We start from the raw sequence: 25,404 nt of genomic DNA, 5'->3' as shown, positions 1-25,404 counted from the left end.
TTGTAAAGTTTCTTTGATAAAATATTTTGACAGTGTTGCCTAATTTGGAGCAAGAGCAGAGGCCTGCACTGACTTGCTGTAATCTAAAACCCAAATACAAGACGATAGTTACTGAAGTAAATCTTCCATTTCAAAATACCTCAATATTTAACATCGATCATACTTCTCATTCTAGACTTTACGCCCGAATCTGTCTGGTCTCCGACAGTGTTTCTACCGTAGCTACTCCGACGTGTCAGGTCAAACGCAAGCTCTGTAAGCAGACGTGTTCTCGGATACCCAGAACGACCTTTAAGAGTACAAAATGTGGTTATCAGAAGGGTCATTATGGCCACTGCTGAAATTCAAATGCCTTTGGTCAATAATGATGCAGTATTTCCAACATACGCTCGTCAGTCACTCGAGAGCTGAGACATTTGGGGAAAATTTGTGTGACTCAACGCAACTGGAGTAGGTTCAGCTTTGGTAAATAATTCATTTATCATAATTTGTGCCTTATGACGTGTCAAATTACACCAAAGTGGAACGGACCTGGCTTTGATGACAGAATCTAAAAAGCTCATCCCTTGTGAATTTGACCTCAGGCTCACCCGGATTCCCCCCCACCTTCCCTCTGTTCTCGGCTGGTAAAAGAAACGCTGCCTGGTGTTGAGCTGGTGCCTCAGGGACTGATGGCGGCTGAGCAGCAGCCATGAGGGAAGCACACTGTCAGTCCTGTGATAGCCGTATGAGATTCCACATGCTCTGATGAGTAATTCCTCCCTCCCCTCTCCATCACCATGTGGTTCGTGGCCCTGAGTCATCGTCCACACTTTCCCTCACTCCCTATCCTCTTGTCTGTCTCTCTCTCTCGACGTGAAGAGGTCTCTTCCTTCAGCGACCGTCCCACAGGGAAACTCAACAGAATAGCCTCCCTCAGATGACTCACTCGCCAACATCGAGAGCTCCACACCATCCACTCTCCAGCCATGACAGCCCACCACACCACACCCAGGCCTGGATCCCATGTCCTCCACGGCCCGCTTGCCTCTATTAGTGCGTGTCTTCTTGCCTGTCCTTTTCTGTTTTTCTGTCTGCCTGGTAGCCATTTTCTGTGTCTCTCTGCATAGCTGCTGTCTTGTCAAGATGCTTCATTGTTTACCTGTCTTTACACTCCCATCTGTCTGCCTGTATTTCTACCAGCCTGTACTGTACATCGTCATATTCTGAAATTGTTTTTGATATGGCTTCATGCTTGTCAGCTTGACGTATTTGTCAGACTACCTGCCTGCCTGCCGCTCAGTCTCTATATCTCAGTATGTCCCCTGATACTCCAATGCAATGTCAAAACACAGAAGGACACCCAGCGTCGACTTCCCGTCTGCATATTAAACTATAAAGACTGGCACGACTGTAATGGTAATATTATTCAAGTCTGCCGAAGAGAAGCGTTGGATTTGTTAGTAAATAGATGCTTTTGATTTTGCTTGTGCAGTTCTCAGACAGTTGTGCATCCACAGACATGCAGTGAAACTTTTGACAAAGGTTACTGCACAACTGCAGATGGTATCCTTGATTTCACGCGTTCTGCACTTCAAAACATATTGTGATTTCTATGGCTGTTTGAACTGAGGTGAAAAATCTCTGAATGTGACCCGTTGGCATGCACTTAATTGCGCCTCGGCCCTGCAGTGTGACAAGTTGCTCACGGGAAGCTCTTCAAAGATCCTCTACATGCTGCAACAGGAGATTTGTTGACCATTGCAAGAGCAATAAGGATTTTTAGGGGCATTATGACTGGGTTAATAAAACACAGCTGCCCCTAAAAGTCCCTCACTTTTCTTGCTGCCTTTTCTTTCTCTCTCCCTCCCTCCCTCCCTATCTTTGTGTCTCATTCCAAACTTTTGAGATCAAACTACTAGTACATTCGCTGGCTTTTTCAAATGCGATTTGGTGCATGACTCCGGTATCTGTTCAGCCCTGGCTAAAGAAATGAAACAACCTGAAGTGACCACCGTGTCTGGAGTTTGACCTTTTAAAGGGGCTGGGTCATATATTTCACGAAACTGAGCATGCTTTCCAGTATTTATGAATTGTATATTTATAATGGCAGAGTTTTATTGGGATTTGCAGTGACGTTTTTAAAAGGGAGTTGAATGAGTTCAGAGCAGAATTTCCGAGAAGGAGGCCTCCCTGTGTTCATTACAAGTTCAGCTTTCACAGAAAGCATAAACACAATCCGAGGCCGTCACCTTACACAGAGTTTTCTATATGATGCACACAATAACATACACACGCGCTGACTTATGTTCGGAGAGCAGTGAACCCAGTGACCCAGAGCAGAAAACAACCTGGGAATTGTAGGAAAAGTCTATTTAAAGTAAGTCTACAACCCTGCCAACAAATGGTGAGGAGAGAATATGAGACAGCCGTGGTGGAAAAAAAAAAGAAAAAAAAAGATGTAAGCAACACTGTGCAGCAAGTGGTGAGATGAGTCCGATTGGACCTTTTAAACAATGTGAAATGCCACTGAGAGAGGCTTGGCAGGCGGCAGCAGCCAGCACTGTTTAATATCACAATTTTAATCAGCACACTTGGTGACTATCCCAGAGCTCTCCGTAGCCATGCTGCTTATTCAAACCAGGCTCGTTCCACCAAGCCTCCCTTACTAGGCCCTCGGCTCTCATACTCACACTGGCTTGTACTCTCCTGCAGCATATATGGAGAGCTCTTGGCTGGAGTGGTTTTATCTGTTTTCTGTGATGTGTCATTGCACTGTAGTGTGCTACGTTGGAGGGAATCTGTGATGATAGTTGAGCGCATCTCAGCGAATCTTAGGTGGACTAGACACATTTAATGTGTTCTCCCGATTGGATTTTAAATGTACTTTATAGCTATCTGATAAGAGCGTGAAATAGTTCTATATGTAACGCTGCCAATTAGCATTAGGATGCCACAATGAATTTCATTAGAACGCCCAGAGGTTTGCAAGGTGTCAACTTTCCAGTAACTTCAGTCCACAGCTACTTATTATAGACGCAACGAGTAATGGCAGGCTTGTAAACACAAATGGCCCGCCACTGATCTGTTATACGCAGCCTACAAAACAACTCAGGTTCAAGTATTAAGAGTTTAATAAATAACAGTGACAAAAAAGATCAGCGTAACGACATCCCACCTACTGTGATGTCAGCAGAGTTTGCTCCATTTACAGGACACTTTTAAGTGTGTGTTAATAATCATGGAGGTCTTGTTTTTTAAAAAAAAAAAAATCCCATTATTCAGCAAATGTCTTACCTACGTGTCGCTTGCAGCACAGAGATGCCACCACTGCCCTCGGCTCTATTAATTACATAAAGCATCTAGTGTCAGGATGCTAAATTCATTAGTGAGGTATGTACGGCATGCTAGGGTCAGGACAGATATAGAAACAGGCCTCCAAAACAACTTCTTCACCATTTGACACACTTGTTCGACATAATAGAGGAGGCCACTTTAAGATTTTTGACAGCTCTGCCTGTTTTATTGAGATGCGTTTATGTAGAGCTTGAGCTTCAAGTTTCAACAGTAAATTCTGACTTGAGTGCTCATCTGCATTTATTAGTGCTTTGACTGTTGCTATACACCTACTTTCTTTTCTTTTGAGGGGGGGTTAAACAAAAACTAATTTGGCCCATTTTGGAAGAAAAAATGATGGGAAATGTAATTTGTTTTCAAAATAATTACTCACGAATTGTACAGCTACATGAGAACAGTGGGGGGGATATCAGAGGGTTTTTTGTCTTGTTTTTTACTCCAAATTCTTCATTGTATAAATCGGAAACAACGTCTGCTCTCGGTTTCTGGGTACACTTGACACGCACTCTTCTGTATGTAAAAAGTTTAAGCTTGACTATTCAAACACCTTTTCGCCAATAATTAAACAGTGACGTTCACTGTTTGATCTATAGATATATTCAAATCGTTATTTTCACATAACATGACATGTTTTTTTCTTTACTTTTTAAAATACATTCGTGTAATTTTCTTGTCCATAAACTTTTAAAATTTAACTAATGTTCGCGTAATTTTGCCTGGAGTTTATATGTGTAGGGATTTCATTTATGGTCACGTTATGTTAGTGTATTTTTTTCCCTCAGTTTCGCCATAACATTTGCACTAATTATTCTGGGTAACTTTAAGCTATGTGTCTGCTTGCAACACAAAGGGTTTACCTCTGCTTTAAAATGCTGTCTGTTCCCTAAGGTTTTTTCTTTTCTTTAATAATAGATACATAGCCGAGGTGTATTGTCTATGACTTGGGGGGTCACATGAGCCAGAAACTGGGACTTTGTAGGCCAGTTGAATGAAATGAGGACTCACCTTGCCCGCAAAGACCCAGCCTCTGACACACTATCATCAGTCCCGTCGCCGGGGACTGCATGAGGAGGAAACTCCAGAGGTTTACATACTGAAATATCTCTCGACTGCACGATTTCACTTTCAGAGCAAATAAGAGAAGATTTAATCTGCGCCTGTTCATACATACCCTCTAATCTGCTGCCTGTCGGTGTTCGAAGAAGTAGGCGACACCGTCGGATTGTAGTTACCTGTGTACCGGGCAGGTGTTCGCATCCCATAGCCCATATGGAGACCTCTTCACGTAATACGCGCCGACTGTCTGGTGGGTTTGTCTGGCTGCCTGGAGGAGATCGCGTCTGCATGCGAAGTTGAACTTCACCGTCCATCCACCACCAGCACCACCGCCGCCCAAGTAATATGTGATCACTTGGTGTTGCACGCATCCCAAATTGAGCAAGATTATCCTTTTGGGGGGGGTGGGGGCCGGGAACTGTCTTATGGAATAAGTCGGACAGTCCCCCTGGTCCATCTTTTTTCCTGTCTGTCCAAAGAGAAAAAACATGCAGACGCAACAGTGTCGAGCCTTGTGCCACTCTCCCACCTCCCGCCCTCCCTCCCTTCCTTCAAGAAAAAAACGAGAGAGAGAGGGAGAGACAGCTTTTGCGTTTCCCAACGAGAGATCCCCCCGTGCGCACCCAGCCACTCACCCAATATCCATTCTGGAATGGGGGGCGGGAGAAAAAGGCACCCTGCTTGCGCCGCTGCTGCTGCCGCCGTGCTGCAGCTTTTCTAGAGCAGGATATTCCCAAACAGCTGGAAAGAGCTGATATATGGTGCTGCGCCCTCGTGTTGGGCCCTCCCCAAAATGGACCGGTACTAAGTGCTAACCTGGTTATTTTCAGCGCGTCACTGGCTCGTTTCCAATTATAGGTTTCCGACAGCGGCACAGCAAAGTGACCCCGTAGTCTTTACTACACTGCCCGAGGACCTGAAAACGATCGAGCACCACATACAGAGTAAAAACCCGAGCATGTGCGTTTGCTTCTGAACTGCACACATTCCTGCGGTGCGTTGGCTTGCCCGTCCACATGCGCCACAGAGGCCCCCGCGCTCAGCTGCGGTGTCCGGCGGCTCCGCGGCGGCTCGTCTGCGCCTCTCTCAAGGTGTTCCCCTTTTACCGATGCTGTGCGGGAGGCTATATACATCCCAGGTTCATCACACCTCTCCCGTTACCTCCCCGACCGGCAACGCGTTAGTGTGCCGCGACACCTGCTGGCTGCAGCGTGACGTGACACTTCATCGTTCTGTGTATGTTTCAAATGTAACCTGTATTGTTTCACGCAGATCACCGATCACGTGTCGCTCCCCAGCAGGTGGTAATTACGGCGTGACAGCTGGATTCAGTCCGTGGCTCCGTTAAGTATTTTCAGTGAGATCATGACGGGTGTGTGTTTAGTTATAGTGCTCTGTGGGCCATTATTCCAGCCTCTCTGACTTCATTTACTCACTCTGGTCAAATATCTGTTGGTATTCTCTTCAGTTCATCTCATGTTCTTTGCGTCTTTTGCTTCTGTTTGTTCTTTCGTTTTCAGCTCTTTTGCAGTTAGTTATATTCGTTTATTTCGTTATATTTTTACTATATTGTTTGATTATTCTCTCAGCAACATTTCATTCTCCTTTGATCTTTTACATTTTGTTCTACATTACTTACACACAATAGTCTATATTACATATCACATCTATTTGACGTGTGATAGGCCTACTATATTCTATATCTCTGACATCTATTATATTTTCAATAAATTGTATATAAATATTGTATTTTCTATTACATTCAAGTTTTTTGCATAATGTGAAGGAGTACTGTCTTCATTTTGTTTTGATGACAGTAAAGAATACTGAATCTAGTTTCTGAGGTTCAGAGGTTAAGGTTTGGTATTATCATCGGTGCCTGATCAGAATACATGAACACTAAAACATTAAATTATAATCCAGTGCTAAAATGTTTATTTTTAGTTGAAATATGGTTTCATTAGTGCCATGGATTGCATGAGAAGTGGACAGGACGCGAGGAAAAGGGTTAATAAGATGTTGGAGCAGCTCGGTGAGGGTCAAGAGGTCACTGGACAACCAGCTCTCCATCACAGACAAACTACCTCCCCCTCTCCTGCACAATACGGAGCGGGACACACTTCTCCCTCAAACTTCTTCAATCCCACTACCATAATGAATGTTCTGGGAAGTCATTCCTACCCTTCCCTTTTAAACTTTACAGCAGCTCTCCTTTTTGTGGTGACAGGTGATCACACCTGTCCACACACACATACCTCTATATCAAACCTCCTTCCTGTTGTTTGTCAGACTTATAGTGTGCATGGTAATGCCATTTGCACTGCTCTTTGCTGGAATTGTCTCTTGCACATTTTCAGTGTTATTTTTTTTATTTAATCCCACTTATACTGAAAATCCTATTCTCTCAATGTTGCATAAAAAACTGCACTCCCTTGCATCATAAGGCCTTTGACGTGTGGCTGTGGTACTTTCAATAATAGTGGTTTTATTGTTAATTTCACTGTTATCATTATTATTATTTATGGTGCTGCTGCTGCTGCTGCTGTAACACACCGAATTTCCTTGTGGAAGTATCTGTCTTTCTTTCCGTTACTACTGATGGCCCCAGATTTTTGGTGAGATGTGTATTAGAGGAAGCCATAATTAAAGGGCAGGAAGTGGGATCAAACAGGCTGCAGCCCTGATGGAGGACTTCCCTTTAAGTACAGCTGCAGCTGTTCTCATGCTGGCTTTGTACGTCTGATTTGTCCTTTTTGCCCCTGTGTCGTTTTTAATGATGAGTTTGAATCTTGTGTGAAAGTTTTCAATGTTTGTGCGTGATTGTTCTCTCTGTTCTGATCATTTATTCAGTTCTGTTGAGTTCTACTCGGTCCTGAACTCATGCTCCACTTTTAGTCTTGCTGCTGACGCTCCTGTGTGACGCCCTCACAAGGCATCAGTCAGCTGCTTCACCTCACTTCAAAAGCCCATAGTAATAACACCGGAAATTGGAGGATTTCTTATCAAAATAAACGTATGACCTGACGCTCGGTACTAAAGAAGCTATTATTAATAAGAAAATCAATGATAACTTTAACCCGGTGTATTCAGGTGTTAGAGCCTTTCTCCAATAAATATATCTGTTGCCGTGGCCTCATTCCCTCATTGAGTTTTGCTATTATCGATTTAAATAGATAACTATTTAATTTTAAAGGTTCGGTCCGGAAGCGATGCCTCCGATCGAGGTGGACTTCTCGCCAACCAGCAATGACCGATTTGGTTCCTGACAAGAACACGCAGGTTTGCCACATAAACAAGATAATTCATTACTCCAGAAACAGCAGGACGGATGTTCATCATCGGCCTCATCATCGCTGTAGCATCTGACACTTGTCGGTGAGTTTTGGCTCCGTTTCGGAAACGTCTTCGTCGCGTTAGTGTTACAGCCTGAGCGGTTTGTGCGCAACACAACAACACGTCCCCCCTCAAACTGTGGATTAGGCGTGAGGTTTGCGAGGTTACTGATCCCACAAGGCCAAACGCTGTCATGCTCGTAATGCCAAGAATCCAGTGGGTGCGTGACGTCATCGCGCGTTGGAGTAAGGTTCGCGTTGTTTTCAGTAAAAAGTGCGAAAAAGATACGAAAGTTTAAAAAGGAATATATCAGTAGTTGATCGTTTTTGTGTCAAGAGTTAAAAACTGGGTTAGTTTCATTCGTTAAAAAAGTCGTTATCTGGTTATTTCATTAGCAAAATAAAAAAATATATAATTTAAAGTCATCGCTTTTGTTTCAGTGAAATAAAAATCACGCAGTAAATGTTTAATTTTTAGCTGTGAGTTGGTAGAGTAAATTATGAAAGTGTGTACTTGAGCACAGGGGGTATTTATCTATCAGCATAAAACATGTTGATGGTTCCGACTTAATCCTTAAATTTTTGAGTTTTGTTTTATTTTTGTTTTTATTTTATTTTATTTATTTTTCCAATTTCATTTTAGACTTCATGTTGGGCATATTTTTTGTGTGATTTTCTTCCTTTTTGGAGGTAATAGAGGCAACCCAAACACATGCGATATCAGTGGAAAGCAAGGAGGTAGTAAGATATCTCAAATAAGTCAAAAGATAGAGACCAAGACGAAATGTCCATTACAGAGGACATAAATGAATAGGCTGGTTCTCAGGAGAATATATTAAAGTTCTCTGTTGGATACAATAGAATGCAATAATATCGAAAAACAAATTATCATTAATATTATACAATTGTTTATTCTGAAGGTAAAAAGCAAATTGTCTTTATCATTATTAAATTAATTTAAAAAATACAGTAATTGCATGATAATTATTAACGTACCTCAATTGCTTAAACAGAAGAGTTTCACTTGCAGACAGCTATCCATCCATCCATTTTCCTTGTCTTATCCAAGTGGATGTGCATGTCTTCCCACTCCTTTTCAGATACACAAACTAAATCTGAAGGTGTCCTGAATAAATTAAACAAAACAAAATTCAGGGTCTTGGTGTGGCTGGAGCTCACTCCACAGGTAGGTGGTTGTGTTGCAGGCTAAAACATACTAGCATTTACACCTTTCTTTCACCTTTATGTCTGTGGACTGTGGGAGGAAGTCCAAGTAGCCAGAAAGATCCCACACAGGCACGTGGAGAAAATGCAAACTCCACACAGAAACCCTCAGATTTTTCAGTAGTTTGGTTTATTTAAAACCTGATTTGTGTGATGTTTTCTGTTCGTGGCTGTAGAGCTTTAACTGTATTTGCCGTTTCACAGGCAGTCATTATGCCCACACATCGCCATCTCCTCGCTGCACCATGTGTCACCCTCTTCTCTTGCTCTCTCTTTAGTGCAGCAGGGGCCAATAAGCAGCGGATGCGGTGGGCGTCCAGCTGCAGGCGGCCCTCTCAATGGTTTCTCCCACCATGAAGGCGCTGGTGGATGCCGTATGGGCGGTGTGGAGCATCGGGGTCTCCATCTATGACTACATCCACACCAGTGCGATGGAGGAGCGCATCCACGCCTTGGAGAACGTCATCACCATCCACCAGTTTGTGATTGGGCTGTTGTCTGCTGGCGTGTTGGTACTCTTCACCTACATCTTCTTTAAAAAGCTCTGAAGATGTGTGATGTGGAGGGCTGGGGTTGGCATGTGGGAGGTGATGTAACCAGAATTTTGGGTACATTAGAAATGCTCACAGGAGTCGTGGTTCTCGGTTTTGGTGTTCATGGAAGGTACGTTAGTATAGTTTCAGGTTTTTCTTTGTGTTTTTTGGCGGGGGAACACATACAAGCATATACTGTATTTATTCCTAAAATAAGAAAAGTGGTAGAAATGTGGAAAACACTAAAGATCATCAAGATATTAAGTTCATTTTTAACTGTTTTAAAATGTGGTCCAACTTTTTTTCCTAAACATGTTTTGTAGGTTAAAACGTGCTGAAGTACACGCCTTCTAATAAGCGTCCAACTATTTTTAAAAGGCTACAATAGATTGAAGTTGAAATTCGTCTGTTGATATTCATAAAATGTTAACTTTTTTTTCTTTTAATAGCTAAAATACTGAAATTGTAACAGTTTCCACAAATTTAAGGGTTATAAATCCTTAAAGACCATCATGAGCTGATATGGCTCCCCTTGCACTCTATTGCAGATTTTGCAGACTGAAGCTGCAGAGTAAAATGTACCCCTCACTGCATTAATATTTCTCAGGTTAGCTTCCCCCCACCCCACCCAAATTTTAGAAACAGGAAACCCAAGTAGCTCAACTCCACTTACAGAGAAATTTGCAGCTCTGCTTGTTTTTGTAGTGGGATCATTAAACATACCACTTTCTGCCTTAATTAATATTTTCATTCAATGAAAAGTCAGTTCAGGACAGAGATGATGTAGTTTTGTCTCAAAGATCTTCTACAGAGGACTGTCATTAATTTATCTCAAGCTCCCCCCAAAACTGCCACATGGACCTCATGTTAACAACCTGTAGGGTGTGAAGAGTAAACACCCGCACGCTCTCTGTATTTATCATTTTCAGTTAAACATGCTTTTGTCTAGTGATACAATTTGATACTGTAGGTCTACATGTGTATTTTCTACTAGATTTTAATGTGTAACATGATCTATTTATAAGCTTTTTCCATTAATATTGTTATACCTCATAACTTTCCTACATTGCTGTATAAACTGTAACAATTTAAAGTGTCCTTACACACTGTAAATATATTTTGATGTTGGCAGGTGTGGGTTTTTTCCTTTTTAGTTGGCCTTGAACTCAACATACATGTGCTATTCCCTCACAGAGTACTGCTGCTGCTGCTTCGTATTTATGGTTTGTGACCTTTAAAGGCAACATTTTGTACCATAAAAGGTGAGAATTAAGTGATACTTGATACTAACAGCAAACAATGTGTGATGCAAAGTATGCTTCAGAGGATAAAAGGATGTTTTTATCAAAATAACCGCTCCAATCTATAAGTGTTGGAACAGTGAGAGCTACCGTTACATGACTGCTTCGTTAAGAAAAAAGTGGTTGTGTAAGTTTACTGCGTCAGACAGACCATAACCCGAGAAAACACCCAAGAATGAAAGACTGTTTTAATATCATCTTCATAACAGCATTAAAATTTATCTTCTCAAAATGACAAACGTGTATTTAATGACTCTGGGCGTCATTACTGTGGGGTTAACAAACGCAGCACAGACCTTAAAACAAAAACGAACACCTGTTGTAAATTACGGCTGCAATCGATAAGAAAAAAACAAGTCTGTGAAAATGAGAATTGTTCTTGTAACATGGCTGGAACCTTTAAAGAGGAACGAGCAGGTTTATTTTGAATGAACCGCAAACAACAGAAACTGCAAAGCTGGGAACGAAAGAAATTCAGCACGGGACCAGTCTTCAATTAGACTGGGAGGAAGAATCACTCAGAAACGTGCTTGTTCGTCAGCTGACAAACCTCCACAAGGTATTTGTTGTCTGAACTCACAGCCTTGTTTTTCTGCTACTTATAAGTGTCCAGTCTGAAGGAGTGCATGTTTGGAAATGAATCTTTCTACACTCTCTCCTTCCAGAAACTTCATGGCTCTCCAGTGGATCTTTCCACAGTTCTCTGGCTGACCGAGGGGTCCGAGTTCCTCGCGGATGTACTGCAGCCACAGATCTTTAGAAAAACGAAACAGGAAACAGTTATGTTTAAAAAAAACAAAAAACCTAAAGGTTCTTAATCTAATTGTATCTATCCATACTTTTACACTACAAGGACAGAAGTATTGAGCCACATCTCTATAGAGCTTATAGCATTACAAGTGTGATACTGTAACATGCCACTCACTGTCTTCCTCCCTGAGCCTGGCTCTGCCAGCGGTTTCTTCCTGTCACAAGGGAGTTTTTCCTCCCCACTGTTGCCAAGTGCTTGCTCAAAGGGGATCATTTGATTGTTGTTGTTTTCTGCATAATACTATTTATTTTTTCCTTTAATATATAGGTCAAACTGAGTGCGTTGAGGTGATTGTTGTTGTGAGTTGGGTCACCAAGTGCAAGGGCACATAATGCACCGAGACCTTCATGCCATGGGTTTCCATGGCTGAGCAGCTCCTGTAGGTGCAATATGGAGGTGGCCCGGTATTTTCCATCTCGTCTAACTTTGTTCTTTAGCGATACAGATTCTCTTGAACGTGTTTTACTCTTGTCCTCTGACTCAGTCTGATCAAATAACTCTAACTGTTGATTAGCTGTTCAGTCCAAACCTGTATTTGATTTGTGCTCACATAACATACAAAGACACATCCTCTCGTTTTGGCGATCTCTTTTTTAATCTCTTCCTCTAATTTGTAAATACTGTTCCTGCTGTTCAACCCCTCTGTTGGAATTGATATTTTTTATATTGTCATTTGTGCTTAGAAATATATAATCATTTGTACGCTGATAAAAATCATATCCTTATTAGGTCTGATAAGATTCTGTGTGCGCGTGTGTACCATGAGTTGAGAGGAAGCAGCCTCGACGTTATCATTTCCATTATAGCTTTAGAAACCAGAATCGTTCTGTTTCTTATAAGTGCGAGACTTCACACCTTTAAATGTTCGTCTGAGACATGACCTGTTGCAAGTTCCTGTTCTTATCATTTAGCGAGACGCTTACTTCTGCCTTTCTGCATACCTCATACACAGTTTAAGTTCATTGAAAGGTCATATGCCTATGTATGGTACAGCTGTAAACACACACACATGCACCTACACACACCCACACACACAGAATATAGACACTGATGTTGTTCAGATATGCCTGCTTAAGAATGTCACATGTATTTGTAATTGCACATTCATGAATGATTGCTTGCTTGCTGACAATAAAAAAAGGGCTGTAGCGAAGGAATCAGTTGAAGTTGGCTAAGGACAGGTGAAGGCCTGGGCTGACTTCCCTCACGGGCCACAAAGACAAAGAGCTCTGTCTTGACTTGTTTTGTCGTGCAGTTATTGTGTGTCTCGTGTTCCAGTGGGGTTTGTGCCTAGATAAACTCAACACCCTCCACCACCCCAGCATCCACCTGGGTCTGTTTGTATTAATGGGGAGCAATGAGCTCACAAACTTTAATATTCGTCTTAAAACTTGAGCTTGCTGGCTGAGCTGAAAGCATAAATAACACCAGCTTTCCGGTTCATTCCAGCTCCTTAACCTGATTTAAATTCACCTTCATTGGAGGTGCCGAACTCCTGCAGCACCCTCTCATAGTAGTCCCTCAGATAGTTCATCTTTGGATTTTCCTGAAAAAACAACATTGTAATCACATTAATTGTTTTCACTTATCAGCAACATCAAAGGTATCTTTCCAGTGTCAAACTATCAATGAAGTCAGTACAACATAAACATTATAGTTGGTGGCAGGCAGAAGAATGAGGATGTCACTGGGCTTCATATACGTACTTGTTCCTTCTCGATTTGAATCATTCTGGTGAAAAACTCCTTGGACAATGGGCGGTTTTCCTGTAAGCTACATAAGAAAAATGCAATTTAATTAAAAGGTATTAAAGATCCTGAACGTTTATTTTGCACCTGCAGGTCAGTGCTTTGAGACCCGTTAAACTTATATGTTCCTGCTTCATTCATCACCTAAATTAAAAACTACATGAGCAGACAGAGTTATCTGATTTTCACCTTGTAAAGGTCTTCCTCGCCTTCTTGTAGCCTCCAGTGGAGTAGGACCAATCGAGGTAGCACTCTTTCATCTCCATGGCAACAGCCGGGACTGCAGACAGCAGACCTCTCTGGGAACAAGCAAGAGAACAAACTGTCTGCAAGGCATATCCTCATTTCAGAGGCAAAAACACTATTAATCTTGCCTGCTTTAGCTTTTATTGTTTACTCTTTATCTCATCTCTAGCTTACTCAGCCTTTTCTGATCACAGTCTGCCTGCTGTACTTTATATTACAGTGCAGGATCATATTTTATCCTGTCATTAACTTCTTATGTTGCGCATTTCATTTCTAACAATTCAAAACTGTGTTTCCAGCGTAACTCTTATCGATAAAATATCGGTGTAAACAAATCCACAAAAAATGAAGCGGATAAATTGCTCTAAATGCTGCAGGCTATAGCAAGATCACACTGCAGCTGTTCAAACGGCTGGATTCGGGTGCACTACCTTGAGGATGGCTTCTGTCTCCTCGGCACTCTGGCTGGCCTTGCTCCACTCAAACTGCAGCTGCCACAGTGGTAGACTCTCCTGTCAAGACAAGACGCGGTTACATGAATGAGCTTCACCCACCTTAAAAAATGTGAATGTACCTTACGCCTGTTCATTAATAAGCAACCATTAGGCGCACGCATTTTGTTCAGACACAAAACTTTCACGACTTAACACTGATGAATAACAACAACGTAAAACAGTCAATAAAAGAACTTCTGGATTATCGTGAGTTTGTATTAGAGGTGCCTCACTGTTAAAACACTTAAGCAGTGTTGACAGTCCAACCTGGGATATCTGTCATCAGACTGAGTGTTTCTATTAAACACTAATGTCAATTTTAAACTGGCACATCATTGCTAGCTTGTAAGAAACACAGCTACCAATTGGGTGGTCAGTTCTGATCTTTTCTAGTACCGTAAGTGGGATTGGTATCATTTAAAGTAAATATAGCAAGTGAGGGACACTATGCATCATCCGGTATGACACTACAGCTGATATTCACATTTGAGAAGCAGCAGGAACCAGAAAGGATTTGGCCTTCTCAGTCTCCAGTGAACGTGTCAGAGCATGCAAAGCTCAGATCAGAATTAGTTACCGGGTTTTGCCATTATATGCAGAGATTTTAAAAATGAATAATCACTCAGGCAGCATCTGTTCTCAGCCAGGAGGGAAGGATCAATATACCTTCTGGAATCGGCATGAGTACAGAATGACAGGATAAAGAACGTGCTTACATTTTCACCATTGATTTATCTGCACTTCTGTGCTTTTCAATGCGGAAACTTAACATTGTTGGATACACAGGCCTCCAACCCTGGAGGTGTGTGCCACTTCTCCATGCTCAAACAGGGTGTTTTGTTCAAAAGAAAAGACTTGCATAATAAGCAGCTGTACTAATCCTCCTTCTCAGGGCCGTGGACTTATGAAACCCCCACCACAACAATAATCAGCTATTCTATTCACTGCTACAAAGGCCCGCGGCTCAGTCGAGGCATGCGTATTCATAGTTGTACAGAACTGTGCAACTATGAGGGAGGTTCAACAGAAAAATTAAGAAGAACGTTCTGACTACTCTGAAATATAGGAGAGATTGTAAGATAAGGTTTAATTCACCACTGACCAGAAGAGTACATAAGAAATTCTAAACGCTAATTTATAAGGTCAAACTGAGCCGAGATGGAAATCGGGCTTCAAATTATTAATGGTCAGACTCAGGCTGCTGCGTGGCCTCCATAAATATTCTCCCTTTTTTTTCCTGTCTGCACTGAACTGATTAACTGATATTAATTTCTATCTGCTCTCTTCTGTAGTTGGCACCTTCTTCTCTGTCCCCTCTTTCCTTGTACCCGTCTGCATGCGTTTCTAATTCTGGACCTGCTGTTCCTGGTCCGTATTTATTGGCCCCATCAACCTGCAAAATGTCTTTTTAATATATACACATGCATGTCTACCGTTTCCCTTTATTCTCTCTGCACTTGACACTTGTGACAGATTCCTGCCCTAAACCATAACAGCCCCCAGCTTCATCACTGGGGTAGCTTTTACCTTTAAAAAAGGTAAATTGATACACAAATATCTGCACGATTAAATTTAGTTTTTCACCTGCCTTCATGTGCGCTCAGGCAGATGAAGACAGTTGAGGAAATTAATATGACTGAACAGAGACTAATTAGGCCAAGGAGATGGCCCACTTATACAGCACTGCTGGTGGCTAGTGTGTGTATGTGTGTGAGTGAATCCATATGTCTCTTTTCTCCAAGGACAACAATTAAAGCGGTGCTGCCACTCAGTGTGCTGAACAGTGTTTATATGATAGTGTAAGATGAGAAAATTACTGAACCCCATTATGTGATTTCAGAAAAGCAAACGTGGCTCTCCCGGTCCAGTGTGTGTGTACCTTGGGATTAACGTGTTTGAGAGCGTCCTGGAAACACCGGCCTATGTCTCGGCTCCCTAGCTCCATCAGCGTCTGCAGGCTCAAACTCCACATGGTCACTGATTGGCTGTAGCGCTGCGTGGCTGTCATGGCAACGCTTGCTGCTCCCTCAGCATCTCCCGATGAGAGCAAGATTTGGAGCTGGTCACGTGGACAACATCAGGTTGGTTGATTCATACATCAGTAAAATGCAAGGTATCGTTTCCTTTTTGAATATAACCTGATGTTAAAGGAGTTTTTCGACTATCACCATTTTCAGTTTTTTTAAACAATTTCAGTCCCATTACCAGACAAACTGATAATCCTACACAGGAAACATAGCAATTGATTTAAAAAATACAGGCTTACAACCACCAGGATATCCATAAAGCCACCATGTGCTGGGTCTAAATGTGCACTCTGTTTACTTTGTTATTCATTATTGCTGGACAATGTGTGTTTGTCGCACCACCAAATAAATTAACAAACAAATACAGCTATTAAATAATAGTCACACAAACCCATAAATTACTCAGAGTGCTTGGTATTAGCCTCTAACCACTAGGCCAACAATTACCACATTTTTATTCTAATTGAGATTCTCATCATCATAGAACTGGTTTCATTTGCCTGAACGTCAGTGTGTTAGTAACTTCTGGCTGTCGGCCTCAGTTGTTTCTGCTTTTCCAATAACATGTTGTGTTTTCGGTGCAGTGCAATTACATTTTCATTCCGTGTTACCTCTGCTAGTGTATATCTGAAAGAAGAGACGACTTGCAAGGTTTTAAAGATTTTTGCTGTTCCTGTCAGACTTTGCCTGGCGCTGCTCTTACCCGACCAAAACGAAACGTGGTTTGAGCGAAATGAGAGCCGACAGGTCATCATTCAAATAAAGAGAAGACAGGCTTACGGGTGCCTAAAATTCCATTCACACATTGAAAAGAGGCTTTATCTCACCCAGTTCTTGTAGTAATTCTCCTTCAACAGCGAGCAGTCATGGGCACGCTGCAGCACTCCCAGCAGCCTCTCCTGCCTCTGTGATACAAACACTTGTTTTTACTCCAGAAAACACTGAAGCCATTGACATTTCTCAGCGTACCTGAGGAGGAAATAACTTCAGGCCAAACTTAAGGACTTTTCACTTACTTTTTCTTTCAGCTCTTGGACGTTGGTCTTCCTTTTCATCCTTTCCAACAAGAAAGCCACGTAGCAGGTCCACATTGGCTCTGGGAGGCAAAGCAGCAGTTTCTTATACTAACGGAAGCAGTGAATGAATACATGCAGGAACAAGGATAACATTTTACAACTTTCTGGGCTCCTTCTTGGAGGTTTTGACCAAAATAAAATTCTTCCATTAAAGCTTTTAACCCACTGCCAGCATGTGCAAATTAAATAAAAGAACAAGAAGAGAACAAGAAGAGATCATTCTTGTTTTGGTAATATGGGTGCATTGACACATAAAAAAGCTACACACACGCTCAGCTGCACATTAAAGAAAATACCTAATCAGCCAATCATATGGCAGCAATTCAATGCATGTAGGCACGCAGACATGTTCATGAGGGCCTGCTGAAGTTCAAACTGCACATAAGAATGAGGAAGGTGATTGAAGTGATCTCTAGGATTTACAGAGAAAGGCCAGAAAAAGAGAAAATATCCAGTAAGCGTCACGTCTCTGGGCAAAAATGTCTTTCTGACATCAGAGGAGACTACACCAGACTTCTTTAAGCTGACAGGAAGGCAACAGTAAGTCATTACAGACGTGGGATGCAGAAGAGCATCTCTGATGCACAGATGACACTCCCATCAGCTAAGAACAGGGAGCTGAGGCTACAGTTCACACAGGCTCGCTATAATTGGACAACAGAAGACTGGAAAAATCTTGAGTCACAATTTCTGTTGTGACATTTGGATGGCAGGGTGAGGATTTCACATAAACAACATGAAAGCATGGATCCACAAACACTTATGGCTGCTGGCATAATGGTGTGGGAGATGTTTTCTAGGCACACTTTGGCCCCTTGAATACCAACAGAGCATTGTTTAAATGCCACAGCCCACCCGTATGTATTGTTGCTGACCACCCTTTATGACCACAGTGTATCTATCTTCTGATGGCTGCTTCCAGCAAGACAAGGCACGTGACACAAAGCTTAAATCAGCACTTTGGTCAGCCTTGGTTGTTTTTAAATGTGCTTTATAAATAAACTTGACGTGACTTGACGAGTTCGCTGTACTCAAACGGCCTCCGCAGTCACCGCAGCTTTGGGATGTGGGGGTGAACACGAGATTAACTTCATGGACGTGCAGCCAACAAATCTGCAGCAGCTGTGTGATGCTATCAAGTCAACATGAACTAAAATCTCAGAAGAAATTTTCCAGCACCTTGTTGAATCGGTGCCATGAAAAATGAAGGAGGTTTGAGCGTAAAAGGGGTAAGATGTCCTAACAAAGTGGCGTCTTTCTCGTACTTCTTAGTTTACCCACCAACTTCATTTGCAGATGAAGATTGTTACAATTAATAATTAATCACCAAAGTCTAAATCATGTCTCAACAATTCATTTTAAAATTGAAATATATATGTTCTCTCTGTGTATCAGGAAGCTCCTACCAGTGTTTAGACTCTTGACGCCCTCCTCATAGACCTGGCAGCAGCGCTCCTCTCTGCGGTTTATATCTGAGGCCCTGCCTTTGGCAGTCTGGAGCTCCTCTCCTGCTCCTGGGGCCTCCAGCTCCCTCTTAGCCATGAAATCCCACGTGGAGCTGTCATCTGTGTAGTTAGTCTGTAAGCTGGAAACAAGAGGTGAGATGAGGTTACTGCTTAAAGGTAACACTATGGAAGTTGAGGAATTCAGAGTTCATGTAAAAGAGAGTTAAATGAAAGCCTTTTGGAAGTAAATTACTCTTGCAGGATGGAGTCCTGGAGGTCTTTGGTGAAGTCAAAAATAGCCGCTATGTTCAGAAGTGAGATGACAAACTCTGCTTCTGTAGGATGAAAAGATGCACAAGTAGAGACACACGCTAGGTTGTTTCCAAAGCCAATGGCTTGTTCTTACTCACCACCATAAATATTTTTAATAGACAGTTGTCACATTTAGCTAAACTAAGGTCCAATTTTCCCCAGGTAGCAGGTCAGACATATAAATTCAATATTATGAGACAAAACCTCCTTCGCCGTAGTGGGAACGCCGTCCCAGAACAGTTTTAAGAATGTGACTGCGCCAGAATACATGAAAGTGATCTGCCAAACAATGATCACATCCCAGAAAGCATTCAAGTTGTGCACTGGTGTGTCTGGACTTTTGTTTCGGAGTTATTATTAAAAATAAAAATCTTACAGTTTTTCCATGAAAAGTCCTTCCACATATGTAAGTCTGTGATTTCAGCGTTTTTTAACAGGTATCCTGTGCTCAGGGTTGATTTCAATTGCCAATTCTTATCCCCATTTAGTCTTTACATATCCCACTGCTAAAGGAATTCACTTTAATGACAATATAGGTGGTCTTGAACTGAAATAAAAACTAAATAAATAACAGTTTGCAGAAAGAGTTTAAATCTACGGCTCTACAAATTATGTGCATTTTATTTAAACAATAAATGTGTTATTTTTAAAGCCCAGATTTACTAAACAGGCCTAAAGATCATGCAAGCACAATCCCTATATAGTGTACACAGGTGTGCTTAGTTTTACGGCGATTTATAAAAGCTGAGCTGTTTTCTTAACACACAACACAACTGCACTTTAGCATTAAGAGTTTGTTTTTTAATATTCTCTGTTACACCTGGAATTTTCTAACATCTGGGTCTTGAGGAGCAGTTAAGACCCTATGTGCGTTGGAGGCTACAGGAGAGAGTGCGACAGCATTATGCTGCTCTTAATATTCAAATGTATTTGCAGCATAAACACTTAAGTTATTTTATATTTTCTCATATTTGCACAGGCCTGTGAATAACCATTGACAAGCTTACCTTTGATTTTCCCTGTAGCATCTTTGTATACAACCTCAGCCAGTTTACCACTCAGGATCTCTGGAGAAAATTCATATTCACCCTGGAAGGTGTGAACAGTGAGTTTTAAATACAACGAGCAGCATATGCACGCGCTTACTTCCTACTGTTTTGTGTTTGCTTTGTTTCACGCTCACCAGGTCCATCTGAGCCTGCTCCAGCTGAATCTTCTGCTTCCTCAGTTTCTCACAATGCAGCAGCTCCATACGGAAATACTAACACAGAGTGGTTGGAGGATTTTAGACGAGCATGTTTTAAATGAATAAACTGTTGCTTAAAGTTTTAAGTCTGGGTTACCTTAAATATCAATAATAAAAAGAAGATATTTGGCATCTTTTACCTCCTGGTAGACTTTCTTATCATTTGGGTGGAATCGCAGCGCCCTCAGAAACAGGTGTCTGGCGCTCTCAGAAGAATTTCTATCCTCCAGCTCGCTCTTGGCAGCCATGATCCACAGAGCTAAAGCGGGACGGAAACAGTGTTTATTAACAGCATTCGTCTTGGTCATCTCCAAGATTGCAATCACAGATTTCCTGCCTTGGTTTAATTTATTTTAACGCACATTTCCAGCCACTAAACATCGGCAAATTGCCGTGTGTTTGTAATGCCCCCTTTCTTCTGTACCTGGTTTGTCAGGATGGATGGCAAGCATGGCTGAGAACACCTTGCTGATTTGGCTCTTGGTGGCCTGATGAGTGAAAGGGATCATTATAAGAATGAGAAGACACGGTGTAGAGCAGACTTATCTGACTTGAAGGCAAGTGATGAGATCTTTACATACCCATTTCTTACAGAAAGCAACGTGTGAGAGCCATAGCTGCACATCATCCTGCGGGGGAAAGAAGACGTGTGACTCTTCACTCCTTTCGGCTTTCATTCCTTTTGTAAATTTAAATCCAATGTAAAAATCTACAATTTTAACTTTTTTTTTTTGCCATGTTTGTTAACAAAAAGCATCATATTACTTTCCAGCAATGGCTCAGTTACACATTAGATAATATCATACAAATTTAGAGGAAAAAATGTCTAAAAATGTTACAAATATTCGATACACATGGCTGAATTTAATAATCTGATGTTATAAATTAATTATTACAACCATACAGAATAATAATTACAGATTACAAATGCTCTATTTACACTACCTTCCACTTATTTGTTGCTCTTTTAAAGATGCTATTTATTCTGTGGATGATGGGGTACTCAATCTCCTCTCGCTTGAACTGGTAGTGTATGTGCTGAAAATGAAAAGGATAGTAGAGTCACTCTCAGGTGTGGTTTCCTGACAAATATAGTTTTTAATCACATGAGCTTAAAATAACAGATTCGGTATGTAGGATACTTACTGCTCTTCTCTTCTTGATCAGCTCTAAAACGTTGATTTCATACTATAAACAAAAGGAGAGTCTCTGAACATGATTCACGATCTTTACTTATTTATTGAAACTTAGAAGAAACATGATGTATCATCACAGCCCCCTACCTGAATGTATGCAATGAAGTCCTCCTTATTTACAATCAGCCTGTGAAGCTTGTACTCCAGGGCTGTTACTCTCTTGATTATTGATCTAAATGAAAAATAGAACAGAAGAATAATGTTGAATCAGTGAGAAGGACTTGCATAAACACACACGGGAATATTTTCACATGGAAATTTTAATACTGACCAACAGTTTTTTTATTAGGAGAAAAGAAAGCACAAAAGAAGAATGGGACATTTCGAAGTCAATTTTAGGAAATACAGCATAAAATGCATTTTTTGTACACTGAATTTACACTCACGGGCAGTTTTTAGGTGCACCTTGCTAACACTGGACCCCTTTTATCCTCAGAACTGCTTTACGTCTTTGGGGCATAGATTTAACAAGATGCTGGAGACAGTCCTCAGAGATTTTAGCCCGTACTGACATGATAGCATCACATAGTTGCTGCAGTTTGTCAGAGAACATCCATGACCCGTACATTTGATGACCGTGGAGGCCATTTGAATACAGTAAACTCACTGTCATGTTCAAGAAGCTGGTTTGGAAAGATCTGAACTTTGAGACACAGTATATATTATTCTTCTGGAAGCAGCCAAAACAATGGGTACACTATGGTCCCAAAGGAACGTACATGGTCAGCAGGCTGTAGCATTTAAACGATGCTCAGTTGGGGCTAAAGTGTGCCAAGAAAATGACCCCGTGTGAATTGTAGCTTCAGTTTCACCATTACACCACCGCCATCTTGAAACGTTAATACAGGGCAGGATGGATTAGGGCTTTCATGGTGTTACATCAAACTGGGTCAACAGAACACTCTTATTCAGAACAATCTCTACAGATAGCTGCATAAGAAAATCAAGGTAAATTACCAGTTTCTGAAATACTTAGACCAGCTACCATGCTACGTCATTTATATCACCTTTGTTCCATATTCAGATGCTCAGTTTGAACTGGGAGTACTACAGAAGCACAACGCGTAGTCTGCACCAGATCTTTCATTCTCTGTGCCATTCCTGTATCAAACTTCTTGCCCGACTACTACAGCTTCTGTAATAAATACACCCAGTAAAGAAAATAGAGCTGTGTCCAAGAGACTTCTGAAGAAGAGGTCAAGTGTTGGAAAGTGATGACTTGTTGGGGTGTTTAAGACAGAAGGAATTCTCCTGACAAGTGCTGATTTCTATTGTGATGTTACACAAATATGGTGATGTATCGGTATTCCTATAATGTATTGATCATCACCAGTTACTTTGAGATTCACAACCCTAACACTGATTTTAATTAAGGATGTAGATGTGCAACTATCTGCAAAAGGGATCTTCAATATTTCCTCCTTAAATCTTCAGGACGATATCTTCCATGTATTTCTGCTAACTATAGATGTCAAAAAGTTAAGTTCAGCTGCCCAGATTAAGCACTTAACTATATTTGCTCTTTATTTTGGGGAATTTTTTTTCTCTAAATCATCCAAAATTTAATCAGTAGTAAAAACCGTTTTTTGTTGGGGTTTTTTTTTTTTGGAGAACAAGAAGATGATCAATAGACTTTCTCAGCTTCATCTCTCGCAGTTTCTCGGCCCTGTAATGTAAATAATTAAATATTTCACAGGTTCGAGGCCCTCTCTGAGAGTGCGTCCGAGAGTACGTGATGGGCTCACCCATCACCTCTTTTGCTATTTTCCTGGAAGACACAGCGTGTAAAGGCTCGGTGCTGCCTTACTTGACTTCTTTCTTGGTGAACAGTCCCACTCTCTCCAGCTGCTCCAGCTCAGGGATTCTGTCCTCGATCCGCTGCTGAACGATCTCCGCCATCTCGTCGAAGCAGCCGTTAAACGCTCGTGTTCAGCTGCTGTTTGGTAAAACTTAATAATGGTATAACAACTGTACACAGAACACCACGAGAGGCCAACTCTATCCCCAATTACACATGTGTGGAAGTTGTGACTAGCGGAGCTTCCGGTTCCGTCTGCAAATAGGTCCGACAGGAAATCTGAGCTGGAGGAAACCTTTGTTAACTCAGAGTTTTAAACTCCCAAACTCCCTGTTTCACAACGTATTAAAGATGAAACGAAAGTTTACCTGTCCTTTTATATTCGAAAACGATTTGGTGTATGTTTTCTCACCTCAGATTAATTTTGATATACACCAGGGGAACATATAGAGTGGGGAAAGCTTTTTTTTCAGAACTTTATTTGAAATTGTAACGTGAACAGTCAGTCATCCCAGCTCAGTTTGTACAGTAAACATACAGGGCAAATAAGAGTAACAATAAGTATTACAATGAAAATAAGAAGGGTAAATAATTAATAAAAGGAAAAAAGAGGGATGTGACAGACTTCATAATAGCTTTGTACTTGAAAATTATATCTGTGACAGCTCATTTGTTGAAAATTTCTGAATGAATTTCAATCAATGATGAACCTCTTTTATTTGAAGTTAATTTAAGAGAGTTTAAGTAATATTCAATTTCAAGTAAAAAACAAATTCAATAATGGGGTTGAGTTTTAAAATTTACATTTATGTATGTGGAATTTCCCTAGTAAGATATAAAGATTGACAATGGTACATAATTTTTTTTCCTTTGGTTTCAAAATAACTGATAATGTCCTTCCCTTCAATTTTGACTTCGTATGTTGTTTTGCACAATATATAATTTTCAAGTTCTCTCCAGAATGTAGTACTATATGAACGAGGGGGGAAATGAGCTGGCACAAGCCTCCTCACATTAATTGCATCATAATAATGCAATATATCAAGCTACCCTCCAATATATATATAATAAAATAATCAATAGCTGGACCATTGATGTGTATATATGTACACACATCAATGCATCAGTAATTATGATCCAATGTACATAGTACATATGTACATAGTATTGCATATAATTCTAAAAACTGCTTACTTTAGGTACTTTAAATATAGTTAAAGAATGCACTATTTACTACTCTACATTACTTGGGTAGGATAATTTATACATTTTACTTAATGAAAAGTCTACATACTTTCTTTTTGTTGCAAAAGGTTTATCCAACAAAAAAATATATATTAAAAATCTTGTGGAGCCCCATTTTATGAAAAGACAGGTGGAAGAGCTGAAGATGTTCAGAATTTCACTGGGAGTGATCAGGATGGACATGATGAGAAATGAATATATTAAAAGAAAAACTCAGGTTAAACTGAATATATATATATATTTTTAAATACTATCGTCACGTTTAGCGTGGAATAAACGGTAAAACAAAAAAGCATTTTCTAATTACAGTGCAAAAGGGAAAAAAAGCCAACGAGTGAGAGAGAGAGAGTTTTGAGATGCGAGAGATTTATGACGTTTAGCATGGAGTTTATAGTTTGTGTGTTATGTTGTATTGTGTAGTTAGTGTCTTGTGTAGTCATTGTTTTGTTTTGTGTGTCAGTGGGTACAAATGAAGGCCACAAAGGTAGATTTCAATGTAAACACCATCTCCAGGTGGAAAACCAGAGGAGTGATACATCTCCTGTTGTCAGGCCTGCAGAGTTTATCCCTGCGGTGTTCTCCTCTGTCTTGTGTCAGACAAACAATTTTTTTACTGGCGCAAATAATTTTATCGGGCATCTTACTGTGACAACTGATTGTTCTCTCTCTCATTTTAGTTATAGTAGTATTTTTAAATGGTTGTACAAACAAACAAAAAACGCCAGATGCATTGGCTACATTTTTAGATAAATAGTTGTATATAACTTTATAATTTTCAAAATTTGTGCATAAGTTTTCAAAATTTACAATTTATATTTGTATTTGAAGTTATGAAAATAATTTGCTAAACGTGTCTGTGGTTTTTACAGTTAACCCCCCCCCCCCCCCCCCCCCCCCAAAAAAAAAAACAAAACAAAAAACAAAACAACTTCTCGGATGTTATGTTTTGTGTTTGATTTCAGATCAGTTGTGTTAATA

The 25,404-nt window shown here is 40.8% G+C and overlaps 1 protein-coding gene and 2 long non-coding RNA genes across 4 annotated transcripts in view; 1 reads left to right on the top strand and 2 right to left on the bottom strand.

Annotated features, from left to right (window-relative positions):
* LOC309709374 overlaps positions 1-5,582 on the bottom strand; it is a 39,959-nt gene extending 34,377 nt beyond the window's left edge. Inside the window, exon 1 of one of the 2 annotated variants that reach the window (XR_014277491.1) lies at positions 4,508-5,582. This is a non-coding gene — a long non-coding RNA (uncharacterized lncRNA). The remainder of the gene's footprint in view (positions 1-4,507) is intronic. The other variant, XR_014277492.1, reaches the window with a different exon arrangement.
* Positions 5,583-7,617: 2,035 nt separating this feature from the next.
* LOC309708366 lies at positions 7,618-11,021 on the top strand. The gene is made up of 2 exons (XR_014277249.1): positions 7,618-7,767; positions 9,227-11,021. It is a non-coding gene; the product is annotated as an uncharacterized lncRNA (long non-coding RNA).
* Positions 10,948-23,447, bottom strand: utp6 (UTP6 small subunit processome component). The gene is made up of 19 exons (XM_082536340.1): positions 23,191-23,447; positions 21,471-21,555; positions 21,334-21,375; positions 21,133-21,225; positions 20,769-20,816; positions 20,612-20,675; positions 20,328-20,446; positions 20,125-20,202; positions 19,949-20,030; positions 18,883-18,964; positions 18,591-18,769; positions 17,125-17,204; positions 16,936-17,013; positions 15,961-16,140; positions 14,019-14,099; positions 13,531-13,640; positions 13,300-13,366; positions 13,067-13,139; positions 10,948-11,536 (listed from the first exon to the last, which is right to left on the bottom strand). Exons 1-19 carry the CDS (start codon positions 23,280-23,282, stop codon positions 11,382-11,384), a joined length of 1,788 nt encoding a protein of 595 aa, XP_082392466.1. The 5' UTR covers positions 23,283-23,447; the 3' UTR covers positions 10,948-11,381.
* Between the last annotated feature and the right edge of the window lie 1,957 nt (positions 23,448-25,404).

The sequence above is a fragment of the Aulonocara stuartgranti genome (assembly GCF_965226115.1).
Source record: "Aulonocara stuartgranti genome assembly, chromosome: 6".
NCBI classification, from domain to species: domain Eukaryota; kingdom Metazoa; phylum Chordata; class Actinopteri; order Cichliformes; family Cichlidae; genus Aulonocara; species Aulonocara stuartgranti.
Note: the sequence above shows the minus strand (reverse complement) of the source record. Positions and strands in the feature narration are given on the sequence as shown.

Coding starts and splice junctions, on each gene's coding strand:
- utp6 (XM_082536340.1), bottom strand. CDS start 23,282: ATGGCGGAGATCGTTCAGCAGCGGATCGAGGACAGAATCCCTGAGCTG. Junction 20,817..21,132: donor GAGCAACAAATAAGTGGAAG/GTAGTGTAAATA, acceptor TTTCCCCCGCAG/GATGATGTGCAGCTATGGCT. Junction 18,770..18,882: donor CAGGACTCCATCCTGCAAGA/GTAATTTACTTC, acceptor TCTTGTTTCCAG/CTTACAGACTAACTACACAG.